The following is a 15,373-nucleotide window of genomic DNA, read 5'->3' on the forward strand; positions in this document are numbered from 1 at the left end:
GGAGGGAGAATGCCACCCCCCTCGCTTGCCCCTCCCCATGCGTGGGCTTTGGGCTGGGTCTTGGTGGGGAGTGCGGTGAGGGCTCCGGGCGCGGCGTGAGTTCAGGCGCAGCGCAGTGGGCTCGCGCAGACCCTCTCGTTGTTTTGCTCGGCTCCCCGGCGCAGAACGGTACCTACGCACACGCAGCCCGCAAACCCGGGCACCAGCCGCACTCTCCCCCGCCGGAACAGCCAGCCGGCCGCCCAGCTAGCTTGCCTAATCTGTTCAAGCCTCACCTCCTCCGCGAAGCTCTCCCTGGTTAACCCTATCACTTCCAACTCTACCTGGCACGTGTTCCAGTTTGAGGGTTTTGTTTTGTTTTGTTTTGTTTTTGCTTTTAGAGGCGTATACGCACTGTCATTGTTTGGAATTATAGTAATCACGTCCCTAACTTCAGGACGCCCAGTGTGCTCTGAAGGGCGAGGTTGATGGTTTCTTGCCTGAGCTTACTAACCACTCCCATCTTCCACGTTTCCCCATCCACGCGTCACTCTTTCCCCTCCTCTTCCGGACCCCCGCTTTACACTTGGTCACAGCTTGGAATTCACAATCCAATCACTGCCCCGTTTTCAATCTACAGCGACAGCAGGTGTGAGGGGCAGAAGGCATTGAGCATTTGAAGCTTCAGCGCCCGGCTCCGCAACCGACTTTGCTGCACGCGGCTCCTTTCCCCGGGCTTCAGTTAAAATGAGGCAAAGGGAGGTAATGCCCAGGAAGGTACAACAGGGTCAAGGTAACGAGTCACCTGTTGGCAAGCTGACCACAGCCTCCCTCCAGGAACAGTGGCTTGTGACCCCAGAGCGATGGGGAGCTGCTCCCCGCTTCTCCCGCTGCTCCCCGCTTCTCCCGCTGCCCGCTGCGCACTCCCTTTGGTCACCAGTGTCGTGCCCGGAATCGGGAAGGGACCGCGGACGGGGGTCCAGCCGCAGCCCTTCACTCACTGGCTGCAGGACCCCTGCACACTTCCTTCCCTGGGACTCAGTTCACCCGTCCGGAACACAGGGGTAAAGATGGATGGAAGGGGGTCAGGAAGCTCTCTGTCACCCGAAGTCTCTGTATAAAAATAAATGGCGATGAACAGTACAGTGCTTGGCAGCAGATGCAGCTCAGGAATTCTGACCCCACAGCCTCCAGAGTGGTTTCTGGCCGGAGTCCCTGGAGTTCTCCCAGATGATCACACTACTCGCCCCATATTCTCTCTGGTTCTCTCGAGACAGGTAATGGCTCTACACCTGTTTCTGCCTCCCTGTAAGGGGCTGGGGTCCCGGTGTGACCCAGCGTCGGAGGCAGAGATGCCCCTGTGCGGGCCTGCAAGGGGCAGCGGTCTTTGGGTGCAGGTTGCTCGGGAAGGTCCCGAAGCGAGGAGCTTGGTGTGGGGCCGGTGGGCGGGGCTTGGGTGGGGCGGGGCTAGGCCACCAAGAGAGCGTGGGCAATGGAAATTAGGGGTTCTCCAGAACGGGGGGTTGGCGGGTGCAAAGGGCTCCCGCTCACCCGACCTGGGTCTGGCGCTGGGCAACTGGGCTTTGCTTTGGGGGGCAGCGCTGCGGGGCGGGGCTTAGGCCTGGGGTGGGGGGAGGCCGGGAGGCCTGGGGGCGGGGCTTGAGGAGCTCGCCCCATTCGGGGCGTGGCTCCGGCGGCCGCGGGATCTGCAGTTCAGACGCCCCGCGCCACAGTCGCTGCAGTTCCCTCCACTCTGGTGGCCCCGCTGCCCTGCGGGGAGTCCAGGGGTCGGCTGGCCTCTTGGACTTGGCCAGGGGCCGGCCCCACCTCTCCCTCCCTCGGTGGGGCCTAGACGGTCGGGCCGCGAGGACATGGACCCCGTTCCCGCCACGGGGGGCTCGGAGACCACTCGCCTGGTGAGCCCCCGGGCCCGCGGCGACGCCGGCAGAGGCCTGCGTTTGAAGAGGTAGGACAGCCCTGGGCCGGGGTGCGCCACCCTCTTGCCCTCCGTCCCCTTCGTTATCTCCCCGGCGCGGCCCCGGCCGGCCGCCCCAGCGCAGCGCGACTCGGCGCGCGGCTCCCTCCTCTGCGGCCACACGGAGACCCCGGCCCGCCTGACCAGCCAGCCCGGCCCCGCCGCTCTACAGGCCCACTGCGCCCCCCGCCCAGCCACACTCTTCCTCCCGGCCCGGTGAAACGGCTCCCCGGCTCGCCCCCCGAGCCTCGCCGCCTCCGGCTTCCCTGAGAGCCGCTGCCCTCCGTCGGACCGGAGTCCGCGCCAGGTGCCCCGATGTCCGCATCGCTCTGGGGCCCTGGCAGTGGGAGCGCCTCGCCACCGCGCGCTCGGGCTCAGGGCGCCCCCTCCAGCCGTGGCCGGCCCTGGGCACCCGGACCGAGCAGGGGCCGGACCGCGCGGTGCCTCTTCCAGGCTCCTGGGGGGCGGCGGGCAGGAGGAAGCGAGGGGGCGACGAGGAAGGAGCAGGTGCGGTCTGGGCGGCAGGGGGTATTCCGGGCTGCGCACAGACGGGGCCGGGGGCGGCGAGGTGTGAAATGAGGCGCGCGGAGCGGCCGGGACAGCGGGCCGGGGGCGGCGGGAGAACCGCCTCCGCGTCCCGCCGGCCTCCCGCGCGGCGCCCGCGGCTCTGCCTTGTCTTTCGGAGCAGCCGAGCCAGTGCTTCCTTGGCCACCTCCGCTGGCCATTTTGTCTGCTGGTTGACCGTCCGTTTGTCTCTTCTCTCATCTTTCCCAATCTTTCCGTTTCCCTCCCAGCCTCTCTCCTTTTGTCTCGGATATGGTGCCTCTGCGTGTGTTTCTAGATCTTTCTCTGGGTGGGGGCTGTCAACCTGGGTGGATGGGGGAGCAGAAGGAAGGAAGACACCGTCTGACTCCTTCCTGCAGGGGACTGCAGACGTGGGCAGCTGTGGGGGCTCCAGCCGTGGCCGTGGCATCTCCTCACGTATCCTTTTGACTCAGCTTCAGACCATCTCCCCTCCCTACATCTCTCTGCCCCCCTCAATATTATTTGTTGTTTTCTGGGGGTTTCAGAGGGCTAGGGAGGGAGGACTGCCTTCCCTTGTCTCTAAACAGCATGTACAGTCCCCCACCCCGCACCATGCGCGCACACACACACACACACACACACACTAACAATGAGGCTCTTTAGGGCCCAATTCCTGCAGAACAAAAGGGAGCAGCCTGTTGATGGGTGGCTACCTTGATGCTGGCTGCACTGCGCCTTACAGGACCAGGAAAGGCATCTTGCCCACTGCCCGAAGCAGCTCAGCCTCTGATTGCCCCTCAGACCCACATCTCTGTCTCCCAGCTCACCTCCATTCTCATATGACCGTTAGTCACCAAACCCTGCAGTATTTTCTGAGAGAGGTTCTTCGCTACCTAACTAACCCCTCCTCTAAAATTCTGCTCAGGGATCCTCTGGCCTGGTCTGTTCTGGGCGCCTCCATCTCCTCTCCTCTCTTCCTCCCAGACTAAGTACATCAGCAAGGTCATCTCAGGACTCAGGAAAGATATGTGAAATCAATCAGCGTATCTCCCTTTATGTTCCTTAGAGTTCATCACTTTCCTCTTCTGCCTTTTCCTGGCTCCTCACGCTCCATGCGTTTGCATTCCCCCTCTCCACCTAGGTCTCATCTTCGACATCTCTCCCTCTGTGAAGTTCTCCTCACCCCCTTTAGAGTTGGTCCCTTCCTCCCCTGTGCTCCAAAGTCCTTTGTTCGTAAGCCTCCTGGCCCTAGCCTCTCCTTGCATAGTAAGTCATTTGTGGCACATCTGTCTCTCCCGCTAGATTGGGCTTCAGCATGGCACATTTCACTGAAGAATGAATGAGGATGGGTTTCAAAGCCACCCTCATCTCCCCATACTCTCGGGAAACACCTAGAATCACACACATCCAGATTCTAAGTCTTGGAAGGGAATTCCAATAAATGAATCTACCTACCAGCACTTGAATTTTCCCTACAGGCACCAAAGTCTCCCCCACTTCCCTCACACCTTAATTACCCACTTGGAAGAGCTTTCCTCAGCCAGAAGGCCCCAGGCACCCCTCCCTACGTTACTGCTGTGATTCACGTTTCTATCTGGAGCCTTCACGTTCACTCATTGGTATTCTCGTCACACTTCTGTGACTATTTCTAGGACTGTATTTTTTTTTTATTTAGGTCCTTTATTCTGTGTAAGGTTCTATCCTTGCTAGGGTTCAGGTTGGGTAGTGGTGAGGGTGAGAATTGGGCCAGAATGGGCCTAAAACTCAATCAACCTGAGCTCAGCCCTGGCATTCCCCAGATGAGGCCCTCAGCCCCACTCATGTCAAGGGAGGTCTATGGCCCTGTGCAGTTAAAGTGGCCGCAGCTGGGTGCTTACGGTCACACTGAGGTCCAGCTAACGTGTGGCCGGCTCCAAAGCCAGTGTTCTTACTGCTACCATTGCCAGTCACAGCATTCTGCACACCGGCCTCCCCATGCCAACCCAGCTCTGGAATCTGGCCATTAGTTCTCTGTGCCAGGAACCTCAGACTTTTGGGGTCCCAACATTCCACTCCTCCCTTAAAGGACCACACTTCAGTGGCATGCCTGGAGAGGGAAGGTGAAGGATCTGTGCGTGGAGGCACAGGAGGTGGGTCTGGGAGGTAGGAGGCACTAAGGACAGGACCAAGTGCTGAGTCTGCCCCACACCTTCACGCCAGCTTCACTTCCCATTGCCTCTGCCTGCTGTGCTCACTGCGTCTTCATCGAAAACCCTCCCTGTCCTTCAAGGCCCTCCTCATGGTGTCTCCTTCGGTTTTCCCTTGATTTCCTCGTTAGAATCAATGTATCTCTCTATCGAAGCCCTGATAGCACTTTAACTGCTCTAAGTACCTTCTGTGTATCCATTGGTCCTGTCCACCAGAAACTCCCAGAGTTCAGAAAGAATTTTGTTTGATCTCGTTTGGTATGCCTTATGGTGCCTACATAATGAATTGATTTGGCTGGAATCCAGTCTCAGCTCTACCACTAACTAGCTGTGTGGCCTCCATAAGTCCTCTCCCTCTCTGAGCCTCAAACTACTAAGTCTTCTTCTGCATGTCCATCTTCGTCATCCTTCTTTCTTATTATTATTTCTTCTTCTCCTTCGTCTCCTTCTTTTCCTCCTCCTTCTCTTCTCTCTCCTCATCCTCCTTCATTTTGAATCACTGGCTTGCCTTTCACTTTAACCCTAAAGCTTTTAAAAGTGGAATCCATCAGAAGGCGAGGGTATAGGGCAATAATTTTCCAACACTTCTCTAGTAAACTCATATTTTAGATTCTTCTTTGGAGTAAAGCAGGCTCAACTGTTTACAGGGTAATTTTGGAGCTGTAAACTCTCCGTGTTTCTTCACTGTGTTCCCCCATTCAGACAATCAGACAGATAGAGTGTGAGGACCCTTTTTTCTTGCACCTGCACTGGAACCTAAGGAGCGGACAGTAGCTGCTCCAGGGCTGTCCAATAGATGCCTGCCTCGTACTTCTCATGTCTTCAATAAGGTGTTAGACTAGGCCGTCCCTAAGGTGCTTTCCAGATGTGAAATGTTTATGAAAAGGAAAGGAAGGCTGAGATGTGGTGTTCATTTAGGCCCCATCTCTCGTGTGGCCCTCTGTCCACAAGGTCCCAGCTTTGACCAGGCCTTGGGAAGGAGAGAAAGATGGGCCACCTCTGATGAAGCCTGTCTGCAGGATCTGGGATCTGAGAGTGAGGAGCAGGTCAGCCTGTGGGCCAGGCCCCAGCCAAACCACGCTGCTTGCCTCAGTCTCTTTACAGAGCCCGAGGAGCCCCTCCCTGAGGGGCCCAAACCTGTGGAGATGCCCTTCCACCATTGCCACAGGGACCCCCTGCCACAGCCGGGCCTCACCCCCGAGAGGCTGCAGGCGCAGAGGCAGCTGTGTGCCGCCTGTGCCGTGTGCTGCGTCTTCATGGCGGGGGAGGTGGTCGGTAAGTTGGAGAGCTGCCTTTGCAACCCCGTCCTCCCGACGCCCGCCTGAGCCACTCTCCACTCGGAGCCCCAGGGATGTCCCTGGGTGGGTGTGTGGAGAAAGTGGGGGTGGCTGGTGCATGGGAGTTGGGTGCCCCGGACTCCAGAAGTGGGAGAGGGTGAAGGACGGCACTGGGGGGAATTCATGGTGGGGTCCACGGCTGGCTTCTGGGATAACTGCTCTTCTAAAAGCCCTATTTCTTGTTGTTAAAATATGTCACTGTAGAAAAGCTAGAAAATGCAGGTGAGTGAAAAGAAGAAAATAAAAACTCTCTGTCATCCCATCACCAGTGAAGAATCACAGTTTACATTTGGGCGTCTGTCCCCCACTCTCGTTTCCGAATCTGTACACGTACCTGCAGAACCAGACCGTACTTGTTTTACCCTTGCAGGCGGGTATTTGGCGCACAGCCTGGCCATCATGACCGATGCAGCCCACTTGCTGGCAGACGTGGGCAGCATGGTGGGCAGCCTCTTCTCCCTGTGGCTCTCTGCCCGCCCAGCCACCCGCACCATGACCTTTGGCTGGCACCGCTCCGGTAAGGCCCCTGCATGATCTGGTGACCCTCCAGTCTTGCCAGAGGGGACCTCTTAGGTCCCGGGCAGGTCTCTGATAGCTTGTCTTCGCCTGCAGAGACTCTGGGGGCTTTGGCCTCTGTGGTCTCCCTCTGGATGGTCACCGGCATCCTCCTGTACCTGGCCTTCATCCGCCTGCTGCACAGTGACTACCACATCGAGGGGGGCGCCATGCTGCTGACTGCCAGCATCGCAGTCTGTGCCAATCTGTTGTACGTTCTGGTGTGGAGCAGGCACCTCATCGGGTCAGGGCAAGGGGTCCTCCTCTAGGCTGGGAGAGCTGGCAACACAAATGCAGTCCCCAGCAGTCTGCCCTGGGAATGCCTGAGAAGGGACTGGGGTAGAGACCTAAAATTCAGAGCCAACAGACAGTTGTGAATTGCCTGCTGTGTGTACCATCCACTCTTGCTGGGGGCTTTCATAGTATTATCTCAGTTAAAGCTCACAACCACCCCATGAGGTAGGTTGTATTGCCCCTAGTATACAGTTAATGAAACCGAGCTGAGAGGTGACCAGGTGACTTGCCCAGGCCACATAGCTATTGAAGTAGCAGGACCAGCATCTGAATTCAAATCCCTGGCACCACTTGCTGTATTCTTGCCCCCAGGCTGCACTATTTGTCTCTCTTGGACAATGTCGTCTTCTTCCTGGGGCTAGGAAAATAGGGAGAAAATAGGTGGAGAAAGAGCTCTGGGGAGGTGAGAGGAGGTGGAGCAGAAATGGGCGGAGGAGGCTGAGAGCAGGCCCCTGGGCTGAGCTGCTCTGCTTCCCCCTCAGAATGGCCTTTGTGCTGCACCAGGCTGGGCCCCCCCACAGCCATGGGTCCAGGGGGGCTGAGTATGCACCACTGGAGGAGGGGACAGGGGAGCCCCTGCCCCTGGGGAACACCAGCGTCCGGGCGGCCTTTGTGCATGTGCTGGGGGACCTCCTGCAGAGCCTCGGGGTGCTGGCTGCCTCCATCCTCATCTACTTCAAGGTACCGTCCATCAGGCCTGCCTCAGCCTTCTTCCTCCAACCCCACAGCCCATCCTCTCCTTCCCGGGACCCGCAGCCTCCCTCCCCCACTCCAGCTCTGAGCTCCCCAGGACTCCCAGCCTAGGGTCCCTTTCCCCTGCGCAGGGTTCTCAGGGGCCTCTTAGGGCCTGTTTGTCCAGCACACCCCTAGATCTTCCTCTGAAATGTTCCTGGTTCCTGAGGTTATGGGTCTCTCTCTCTCTCCAGCCTCAGTACAAGGCAGCTGACCCTATCAGCACCTTCCTCTTCTCCATCTGTGCCCTTGGGTCCACAGCTCCCACCCTCCGCGATGTTCTCCGTGTCCTCATGGAAGGTGACTCAGTCCCCACTGCTCCCCTCCCCCCCAGGCCCCTCTCTTTTCTCTGATGCATGTGGGGAGAAGGCTGGGGCTCTGGGGCCTATTACTGGAAGGATGCTTTGGGCCCAGGTGAATTGAATGGTGGGGGTCAACAGGATGAGTGGGGGCAGAAGGAGGGAGGTGGGGCTTCCCCTGGGCAGGAGCAGCTCTGGAAGAAAGGCTTGGTGGGTGCTGCTTGCAGGTACCCCCCGAAATCTGGGGTTTGAACCGGTGAGGGATACACTCTTGTCAGTGCCAGGAGTCCGGGCAACTCATGAGCTACACCTGTGGTCCCTGACGCTCACTTACCATGTTGCCTCCGCACATTTGGCCATCGGTGAGTCCACACTGGCTGCGGCCAGTTATTCCTAGAAACATGCCTCCCTTCCCCTCCCCCCACAAACATAGAAGATAGCCTGAATTACTTACTGGGTTTCAGCCTCTCTCTCCATCTCTCTCTGTCTTTCTCTCTCTCTCTCTCTCTCTCTCACACACACACACACACACACACACACACGCATGTTGGAGCCGCCTACATGACTAGCTACTGGCTATTCTGGGGGAGGTTTCATCCTCTTTACTTTTGAAAAGATTTTATTTATTTATTAGACAGAGGGGAAGGAAGGGAGAAAGAGAGGGAGAGAAACATCAATGTGTGGTTGCCTCTCACATGCCCCTACTGAGGTCCTGGCCCAAAACCCAGGCATGTGCCCTGACTGGGAATTGAACTGGTGACCCTTTGGTTTGCAGGCTGGCACTCAATCCACTGAGCCACACCAGCCAGGGCCCACCCTCTTTAAAGTGGTTCAGGGAACCAGTAGCCCCTTATAAGATTACTAGTTCCTATGTGGGATGGGTACCAGGGATGGGGCACAGTTAGGTAACTTCCAGCACCTCCGCTCAGTGGGGTATCACGTAACTACTAAAAGAGACAATTGTGAAGACTGTATGGCAACTGGGGAAGCTGTTTGCGGTCCAATGGTGAGAGGAAAAAGCTGAATATAATATCTACATTATGATTCAACTATTAAAAATATATATGGTGACTCACGAGCTGACAAAGTATTTTTGAGTTTCTTCCAGATGCAAGAAGCAATCAGAGAGATGCAATTTGGATGCCAAAAATATTATACTTGGGGGGATATTTGATGATAGTTCTAAAGGGACAATGGGACAGAATACTTAACATCTGGGTTGTCCTGGGGAATCGGGTGGCCTGGCTGCTGAAATACAGCTGTGTGCGGGCACTCAAAGAACAAAGACGATAGAAAAATAAGAACAGTTTAGTGTGTGAGCATAGTCGATTTGGGGTGAGTCTCTCCAGTCTTTTCTTTTATATTTTTATGCTTTTCAAACAACACAGAAAGCAAATAAAGCTCCCCACTGAAGCCTGGCTTTAATGCTGTGCAAGCCCCTGGGTCCCCCTTCACTGATCCTTATCTTGGCTGCAGCCTGGTTCCCGACTCCCCCGGGAACCTGCTGTCTCTTATCACTCTCCCACAGACTCCACGGCAGACCCGGAAGCTGTTTTGGCCGAAGCCACCTCCCGGCTCCACTCCCGATTTGGATTCTCGAGCTCTACCCTGCAGGTCGAGCAGTACCAGCCCGAGATGGCCCAGTGCCTGCGCTGCCGGGAGCCTCCCCAAGCCTGAGCTGGCCCTGCGCTCACCCCACTGCCAGGCCCAGGTTCTGCCCTGGACTCTCAGCAGCTGCCTCCTTCCTTACGGAGAAGGGGCAGAGCTGGGCACTTACCCCTTCCTCTCTCCCTCCTTCCACCTTCCAACTTCCCAGTCCCAAGCCCCAGTAGGCAAGACCAAAGTATTGGGGGTGGGGAAGTGGGGCAGGAATTGGACTGAGCCGGGAATCAGTGCAATGGGGGTGGGGGTGGGAGGCCTATGGTCCCAGCTCCCCACAGTCTGGGAGCCACGAGCATCCCTTCCGGGGTTCATTTGTCCTTGTGGCAGGCTGGCTGGCTGGGGCATCTGCCTGTCTGTGTGCTGTTGGTGTGCCTGTGCCTGGGGGAGGTCAGCAGGGGCCCCTCCCCACGTGGCCCTCGCTCTGTCTATGCAGAAGCCCCAAAACTTGCACTTTGCCCATGTGTCTTGGCCCTGTGGTTTTGTCTGTGTGTACGCGTGTGTGTTTCTTGGTGCTGTGGCCCGTGTGTCTCTGTGCAGGTGTGGCTGTGCTCTGGCCCCTCTGAGTCTGCGCCATCTCTGTGTCCGTTTGGGGGTCTATGTCCGTCCCTCTGTTGGTGCTGTGCCCTGGCTCTCCCAGAGAGAGAGGGGCTCCACTGCAGCTCCACCAATAAACTTGTGTCTCACTGCGTCTTTCAGCGCCTGTGCTGAGTCCTCAGGGGGGCAGACAGAATCAGACATCCGAGCACCGAAAGACCTGTGCAGTCCAAGTGACCTTCCACAGCCCCCCACCCCTTCCCAGGCCCTCCACCCTCTCCACCGTCGAATACACGTTCTGATGGTGTAGGCTAGACACCACCAGGCTCTGTGCCACTGTTCCCTATTCACAGCGTGCTTGAGTGAGCCGGGTCCGTGGCTCAGGGAGAGCCCCTGGGAGCCCTGGGCTGGGTTGCAGGAGAAAGCTTGAAGGCAAGGGGCCAATGGATTCTGGAGAATCATTCCTAAAGGCTCTGTCCCTCCGGTGGAGGGTGGTTGGACCACAGTGCAGGTGTGGGCTCGGTTCTCAGGCTCGTGATGCAGGAGAGGTGGGCAGTGCAGGTCTAGCCCTGAGTCCAGGTTCGGGCTGCGGGCACCAAGGACCACTTTACGGTTATTCCCCCTTTTGCCTTAAGAATCACATATGTTTTTTGACAGATTTGCTCTTACAAACCAGACTCAGTGAGGGATTGATTTTTGCTTTTTAAAAATCAAACTTGCTGCTCTGATTTTAGATCTAGTGCTTTGAATCAGCAGGAGTTCACTGGCCTACCCATCCCAGATTGATAAAATCCCACCTGAAGCAGAGACATAGTATTTTTTTTATCAGCCCATGCATATTTCTGCATGGCTTTCGCCCCCATAATGGAAATATCTTTATTATAAAAATTATATTTTTATCATTAAAGCATATAAATATATGCTCATTTTAAGGGTTCGACAAAGGAAATGTGTATAAAGTAGAAAGTGAAATGTTACCTCTCGAATCTACCCCCCGAGACAGCTGCTGTTCACAGTTTTGTCTCCTGCACGTATTTTTTAAAAAAATTTTTAAAGATTTTTTTAGAGGGGAAGGGAGAGGGAGAGAAACATCAATGTATGGTTGCCTCTCACATGCCCCCCCCCACTAGGGACCTGGCCCACAACCCAGGCATGTGCCCTAGACTGGGAATCGAACCAGCAACCCTTTGATACGCAGGCTGGTGCTCAGTCCACTGAGCCACACCAGCTAGGGTTCCCATCTGTGTTTGTACATACGTGCAAACACTTCTATATAATAACATAAATGGGACTACGTTATCCTGTAACCTGTTCTTGTGACTCAACCGTACATCCTGGCTGCATTTTGCCATGTCAAAACCCATAGGTTTCATTACTCTTTTTAAGGTGAGGCCTTTGGACTGGTTGGAAATAGGCCTCCCCACTCTGATCTTTAGCTGGGGGCCTGGGCCCAGGCTGGTGAGTCGTTTCTGGTCCAATGGTCTGAGATGGACATGGGAGGCTGGGCCAAGGTGACAGGCTGGCAGTCCCTCTCACTGGGAGCATGGAGGCTGCCCCAGCTGCTCTCCACGCTTTGCTAGTTCCTGATACTTTCTCATTTTACGTCTCATTGATTACTGGCCCCCAGTGACAGGGCGGGGGTGGGAGAGGGGGAGGAAATGGAGGGTGGGGAAAATGAAGAGTAGATGCCCACCTTCTTAGCAACAGCCTTAAGCTGCAGGCCCACCCTATGTACACAGTGCTGGGGCCCTCTGCAGGGGAAGGAACCAACTGAGGCAGAAGGAGCCTCACAAAGCATGGGGTCCATCTCTGCCCCACGCCCCTGCAAAGTGAGGAAGAGGAAGGAGAGGCTAAGAGAGGGAAAAGGACTTCCCCGTGGGCACCCATTAAGTGACAGGGGCAGGACCGGAGCTGGGCTCTCACTCCCACTCAGGAGCCATTGAAGCTCTTGCCCAGCCGAGTTTCTCGGCTCCTTTCTCAGCAACCTGCTGCTCCTGGGGCTCCAGACTCGGGCTCCTGGGCCCTGCCTCAGCCCTCCACTAATAGTCGGATCACTGTTAACCTCTCTGCACCCCCCCCCCCCCCCGGCTTTCCCAACTGTAATAAGAGGGACTGCCTGATATTGTGGGTGTGAACGCGCCTGGTATGCAGAGGGTCTGTAGGAAAGGGTTAGCGTTCTGGTGGAGTCCCGGATGTGGGGGAAAGCTTGCAGGGGAACAGGGTGGCCCAGTGCCCTGGCAGCAGGGACAGGGACCAACATTTATTGAACTAACACTTAGCAAAAGGCACTGAGGTATCTTATTATCTGCACCTTATGCAAATGGAGAAACTGAGGCTTACCTGTTCAAGGTCATGCTGCTAATAACGGTCAAGGTGGGAGTCACACTCAGTTCTGACAGCTCTAAGTCCCCAGCTGTTTCTTCCTGCCCCCTGCCTCTCCACCCACCTCCAGGTGGGACTCCGTGGGGGACAGGGAAGGCATGAGGGTCAGGAGCATCTTCCTTCTTTCAAAGAGCAGCCCTGAGGGAGTCGGGGTATTCCTTATCTGCAGGAGCTGCTGCACCACCCCTCTTATCTCCCAACGCACCTTATCCAGAGGCCCTGTCCCTCTTGGAGGACTTCCCTGATGATAAAATAGGTGGTGGAAGGAGAGGTGAGGAGAGGGGCTGGAAAGGGGCGGGAAAACAAGGGGAGGCCCACCATCCATCAACCCAGCCCTGGCAGCTCATTAAATGGCTGGTTAACCAGGGGGAGAGGGAGAGGGCCAGCAGCAGAGGGTCCAGAGGGAAGGGAGAGCCTGAGAAGGATGAGGTGCTAGGCAGGAAGGGAGACAGGACTGGCATCCTGAGAGTGCAGGTGTAGGTATGCTACCAGGAGAAAGGAGACCAAGGAGCCAGACAGAAAAGCCAGAATGGCAAGGTGCAGGGCCTGGGCCTGGGGGGCATCCAGGCAGGGGACAGGCCCCACCTTCCTCACTTCGCTGCTTACCTGGGGGCTGCTGGGCCAGCTGGCAGGGAACAGACACTGCTTCCTCTACAAGGGGTGAGCACTGAGGACCCTGCAGGCCAGGGGAGCAATCTCTCTGGGGTCAAGAGGAAGAGCAGGGCGATAAAGCTATGTCTGTGTCCCCCTCCCTCCAGTGACCCTGCTGCCCCTCCAGGGACTTCAGTGCAAGTCAGTCTAAAGGAGGGCCCATCCCGCTGCCTTGAGCTAGACTGTCAGAGGGGAGCAGCGCCCCCGTGAGGCCCATGCTATGGTAGCAGAAGAGGCAGCCAGAAAGCTCTGACTCAGGTCAGGATGGGAAAACCCCTGCCCGCCTCCTGGCAGGTTCCCCCACCTCCTGGAGAACTGCATTTAGGAAGTGTCCTCTGTAATTGAAGGACTCTTCACCCCCCAACTCAGGGAGTTCCCAGGGCCTCCCCGTCTCTGCCGTCTCTGCCTTGAGCTGCAGGCCCATCCCACCAGCACATGGTCAACACCTTCTGGGGGAGCTGGGCCCGTTCCCAGGCCTCTGTGGGGCAGAGCCTGAGGTTGAGGATGCAGCTGGGATCACAAATGATCCCACAGACAAAGTAGACCCTATTTCAGGACCAGGAAGAGAGAGCGTTGGGAGCATGGGTAGGAAGGAGGGCCCTGGGTTGCCAGGGCCTGGGCCTCTCTCCTGCGGCACTGGCACTGCTCCCTGCCCTCCCTCCGCTCCTCGCTCTCCCTGGTTCAGCGTCCTGCAGCCCCAAGAAGTGGTTCCCAGCTGGCCCGGGCAAAGCTCACTCAGAAAACAGGTCTCCTCCGTGTTAGAGCTGACCCTCTGCACTGGATCCACCCTGGGAAGGGCACATCTCGTGGCCTCCTTCCCCATGATACAAGAACTCTGTGGCTTCTGGAAGATGTCCTGGTCCGTCCTCAAGTGGGTGGCTCACTCCCAGGGAGAAGGAAAGGGCAGCCATCAGTAGCCTCCCCTACCCGCCACTCGAAGGGAAAGGCTGCAGGCTCCTTGTTCAAAACAATTTCCATTCCTTTTTTTCTTTTTTAAAAAAATATATTTATTGATTATGCTATTACAGTTGTCCCATTCCCCCCCCTCACTCCACTCCATCCTGCCCACCCCCTCCCTCCCACATTCCCCCTCTATAGTTCATGTCCATGGGTCATACTTATAAGTTCTTTGGCTTCTACATTTCCTACACTATTCTTATCCTCCCCCTGTCTATTTTCCACCTATCATCTATGCTACTTATTCTCTGTACCTTTCCCCCCCTCTCCCCCTCCCACTCCCCTATTGACAACCCTCCATGTGATCTCCATTTCTGTGGTTCTGTTCCTGTTCTAGTTGTTGGCTTAGTTTGCTTTTGTTTTTGTTTTAGGTGTGGTTGTTAATAACTGTGAGTTTGCTGTCATTTTTACTGTTCATTTTTTTATCTTCTTTTTCTTAGATAAATCCCTTTCACGTTTCATATAATAAGGGCTTGGTGATGATGAACTCCTTTAACTTGACCTTATCTGAGAAGCACTTTATCTGCCCTTCCATTCTAAATAATAGCTTTGCTGGATAGAGCAATCTTGGATGTAGGTCCTTGCCTTTCATGACTTTGAATACTTCTTTCCAGCCCCTTCTTGCCTGTAAGGTTTCTTTTGAGAAATCAGCTGACAGTCTTATGGGAACTCCTCTGTAGGTAACTGTCTCCTTTTCTCTTGCTGCTTTTAATATTGTCTCCTTATCTTTAATCTTGGGTAATTTAATAATGATGTGCCTTGGTGTTTTCCTCCTTGGGTCCAGCTTCTTTGGGACTGTCTGAGCTTCCTGGACTTCCTGGAAGTCTATTTCCTTTGCCAGATGAGGGGAGTTTTCCTCCATTATTTATTCAAATAAGTTTTCAATTTTTTGTTCTTCCTCTTCTCCTTCTGGTACCCCTATAATTTGGATGTTGGAACGTTTAAAGATGTCCTGGAGGTTCCTAAGCCTCTCCTCATTTTTTTGAATTCTTATTTCTTCATTCTTTTCTGGTTGGATGTTTCTTCCTTCCTTCTGGGTCACACCGTTGATTTCAGTCCCAGTTTCCTTCCCATCACTATTGGTTCCCTGTACATTTTCCTTTGTTTCTCTTAGCATAACCTTCATTTTTCCATCTAATTTGCAACCAAATTCAACCAATTCTGTGAGCTTCCTGATTACCAGTGTTTTGAACTGTGCATCTGATAGGGTGGCTATCTCTTCATTGCTTAGTTGTATTTTTTCTGGAAGTTTGATCTGTTCTTTCATTTGGGCCATTTTTTTTTGTTTGTTTTGGTACGCCTGTT

General features: G+C 55.5%; 1 protein-coding gene across 1 annotated transcript; it reads left to right on the forward strand.

Moving 5' to 3' along the window:
• Window positions 1-638: 638 nt before the first annotated feature.
• SLC30A3 (solute carrier family 30 member 3) lies at window positions 639-10,232 on the forward strand. The gene is made up of 10 exons (XM_024553016.4): window positions 639-741; window positions 1,167-1,256; window positions 1,713-1,945; window positions 5,759-5,940; window positions 6,373-6,519; window positions 6,615-6,768; window positions 7,334-7,532; window positions 7,778-7,883; window positions 8,110-8,244; window positions 9,411-10,232. Exons 1-10 carry the CDS (start codon window positions 727-729, stop codon window positions 9,557-9,559), a joined length of 1,410 nt encoding a protein of 469 aa, XP_024408784.2. The 5' UTR covers window positions 639-726; the 3' UTR covers window positions 9,560-10,232.
• The last annotated feature ends 5,141 nt before the right edge of the window (window positions 10,233-15,373 follow it).

The sequence above is a fragment of the Desmodus rotundus genome, chromosome 5 (assembly GCF_022682495.2).
Source record: "Desmodus rotundus isolate HL8 chromosome 5, HLdesRot8A.1, whole genome shotgun sequence".
In the NCBI taxonomy this organism is placed as follows: domain Eukaryota; kingdom Metazoa; phylum Chordata; class Mammalia; order Chiroptera; family Phyllostomidae; genus Desmodus; species Desmodus rotundus.

Excerpts from the sequence above, each read along its gene's own strand:
- SLC30A3 (XM_024553016.4), top strand. Across the intron at positions 5,941-6,372 it reads CATGGCGGGGGAGGTGGTCG|GCGGGTATTTGGCGCACAGC; the intron begins GTAAGTTGGAGA and ends TTACCCTTGCAG. Across the intron at positions 7,533-7,777 it reads CCATCCTCATCTACTTCAAG|CCTCAGTACAAGGCAGCTGA; the intron begins GTACCGTCCATC and ends CTCTCTCTCCAG.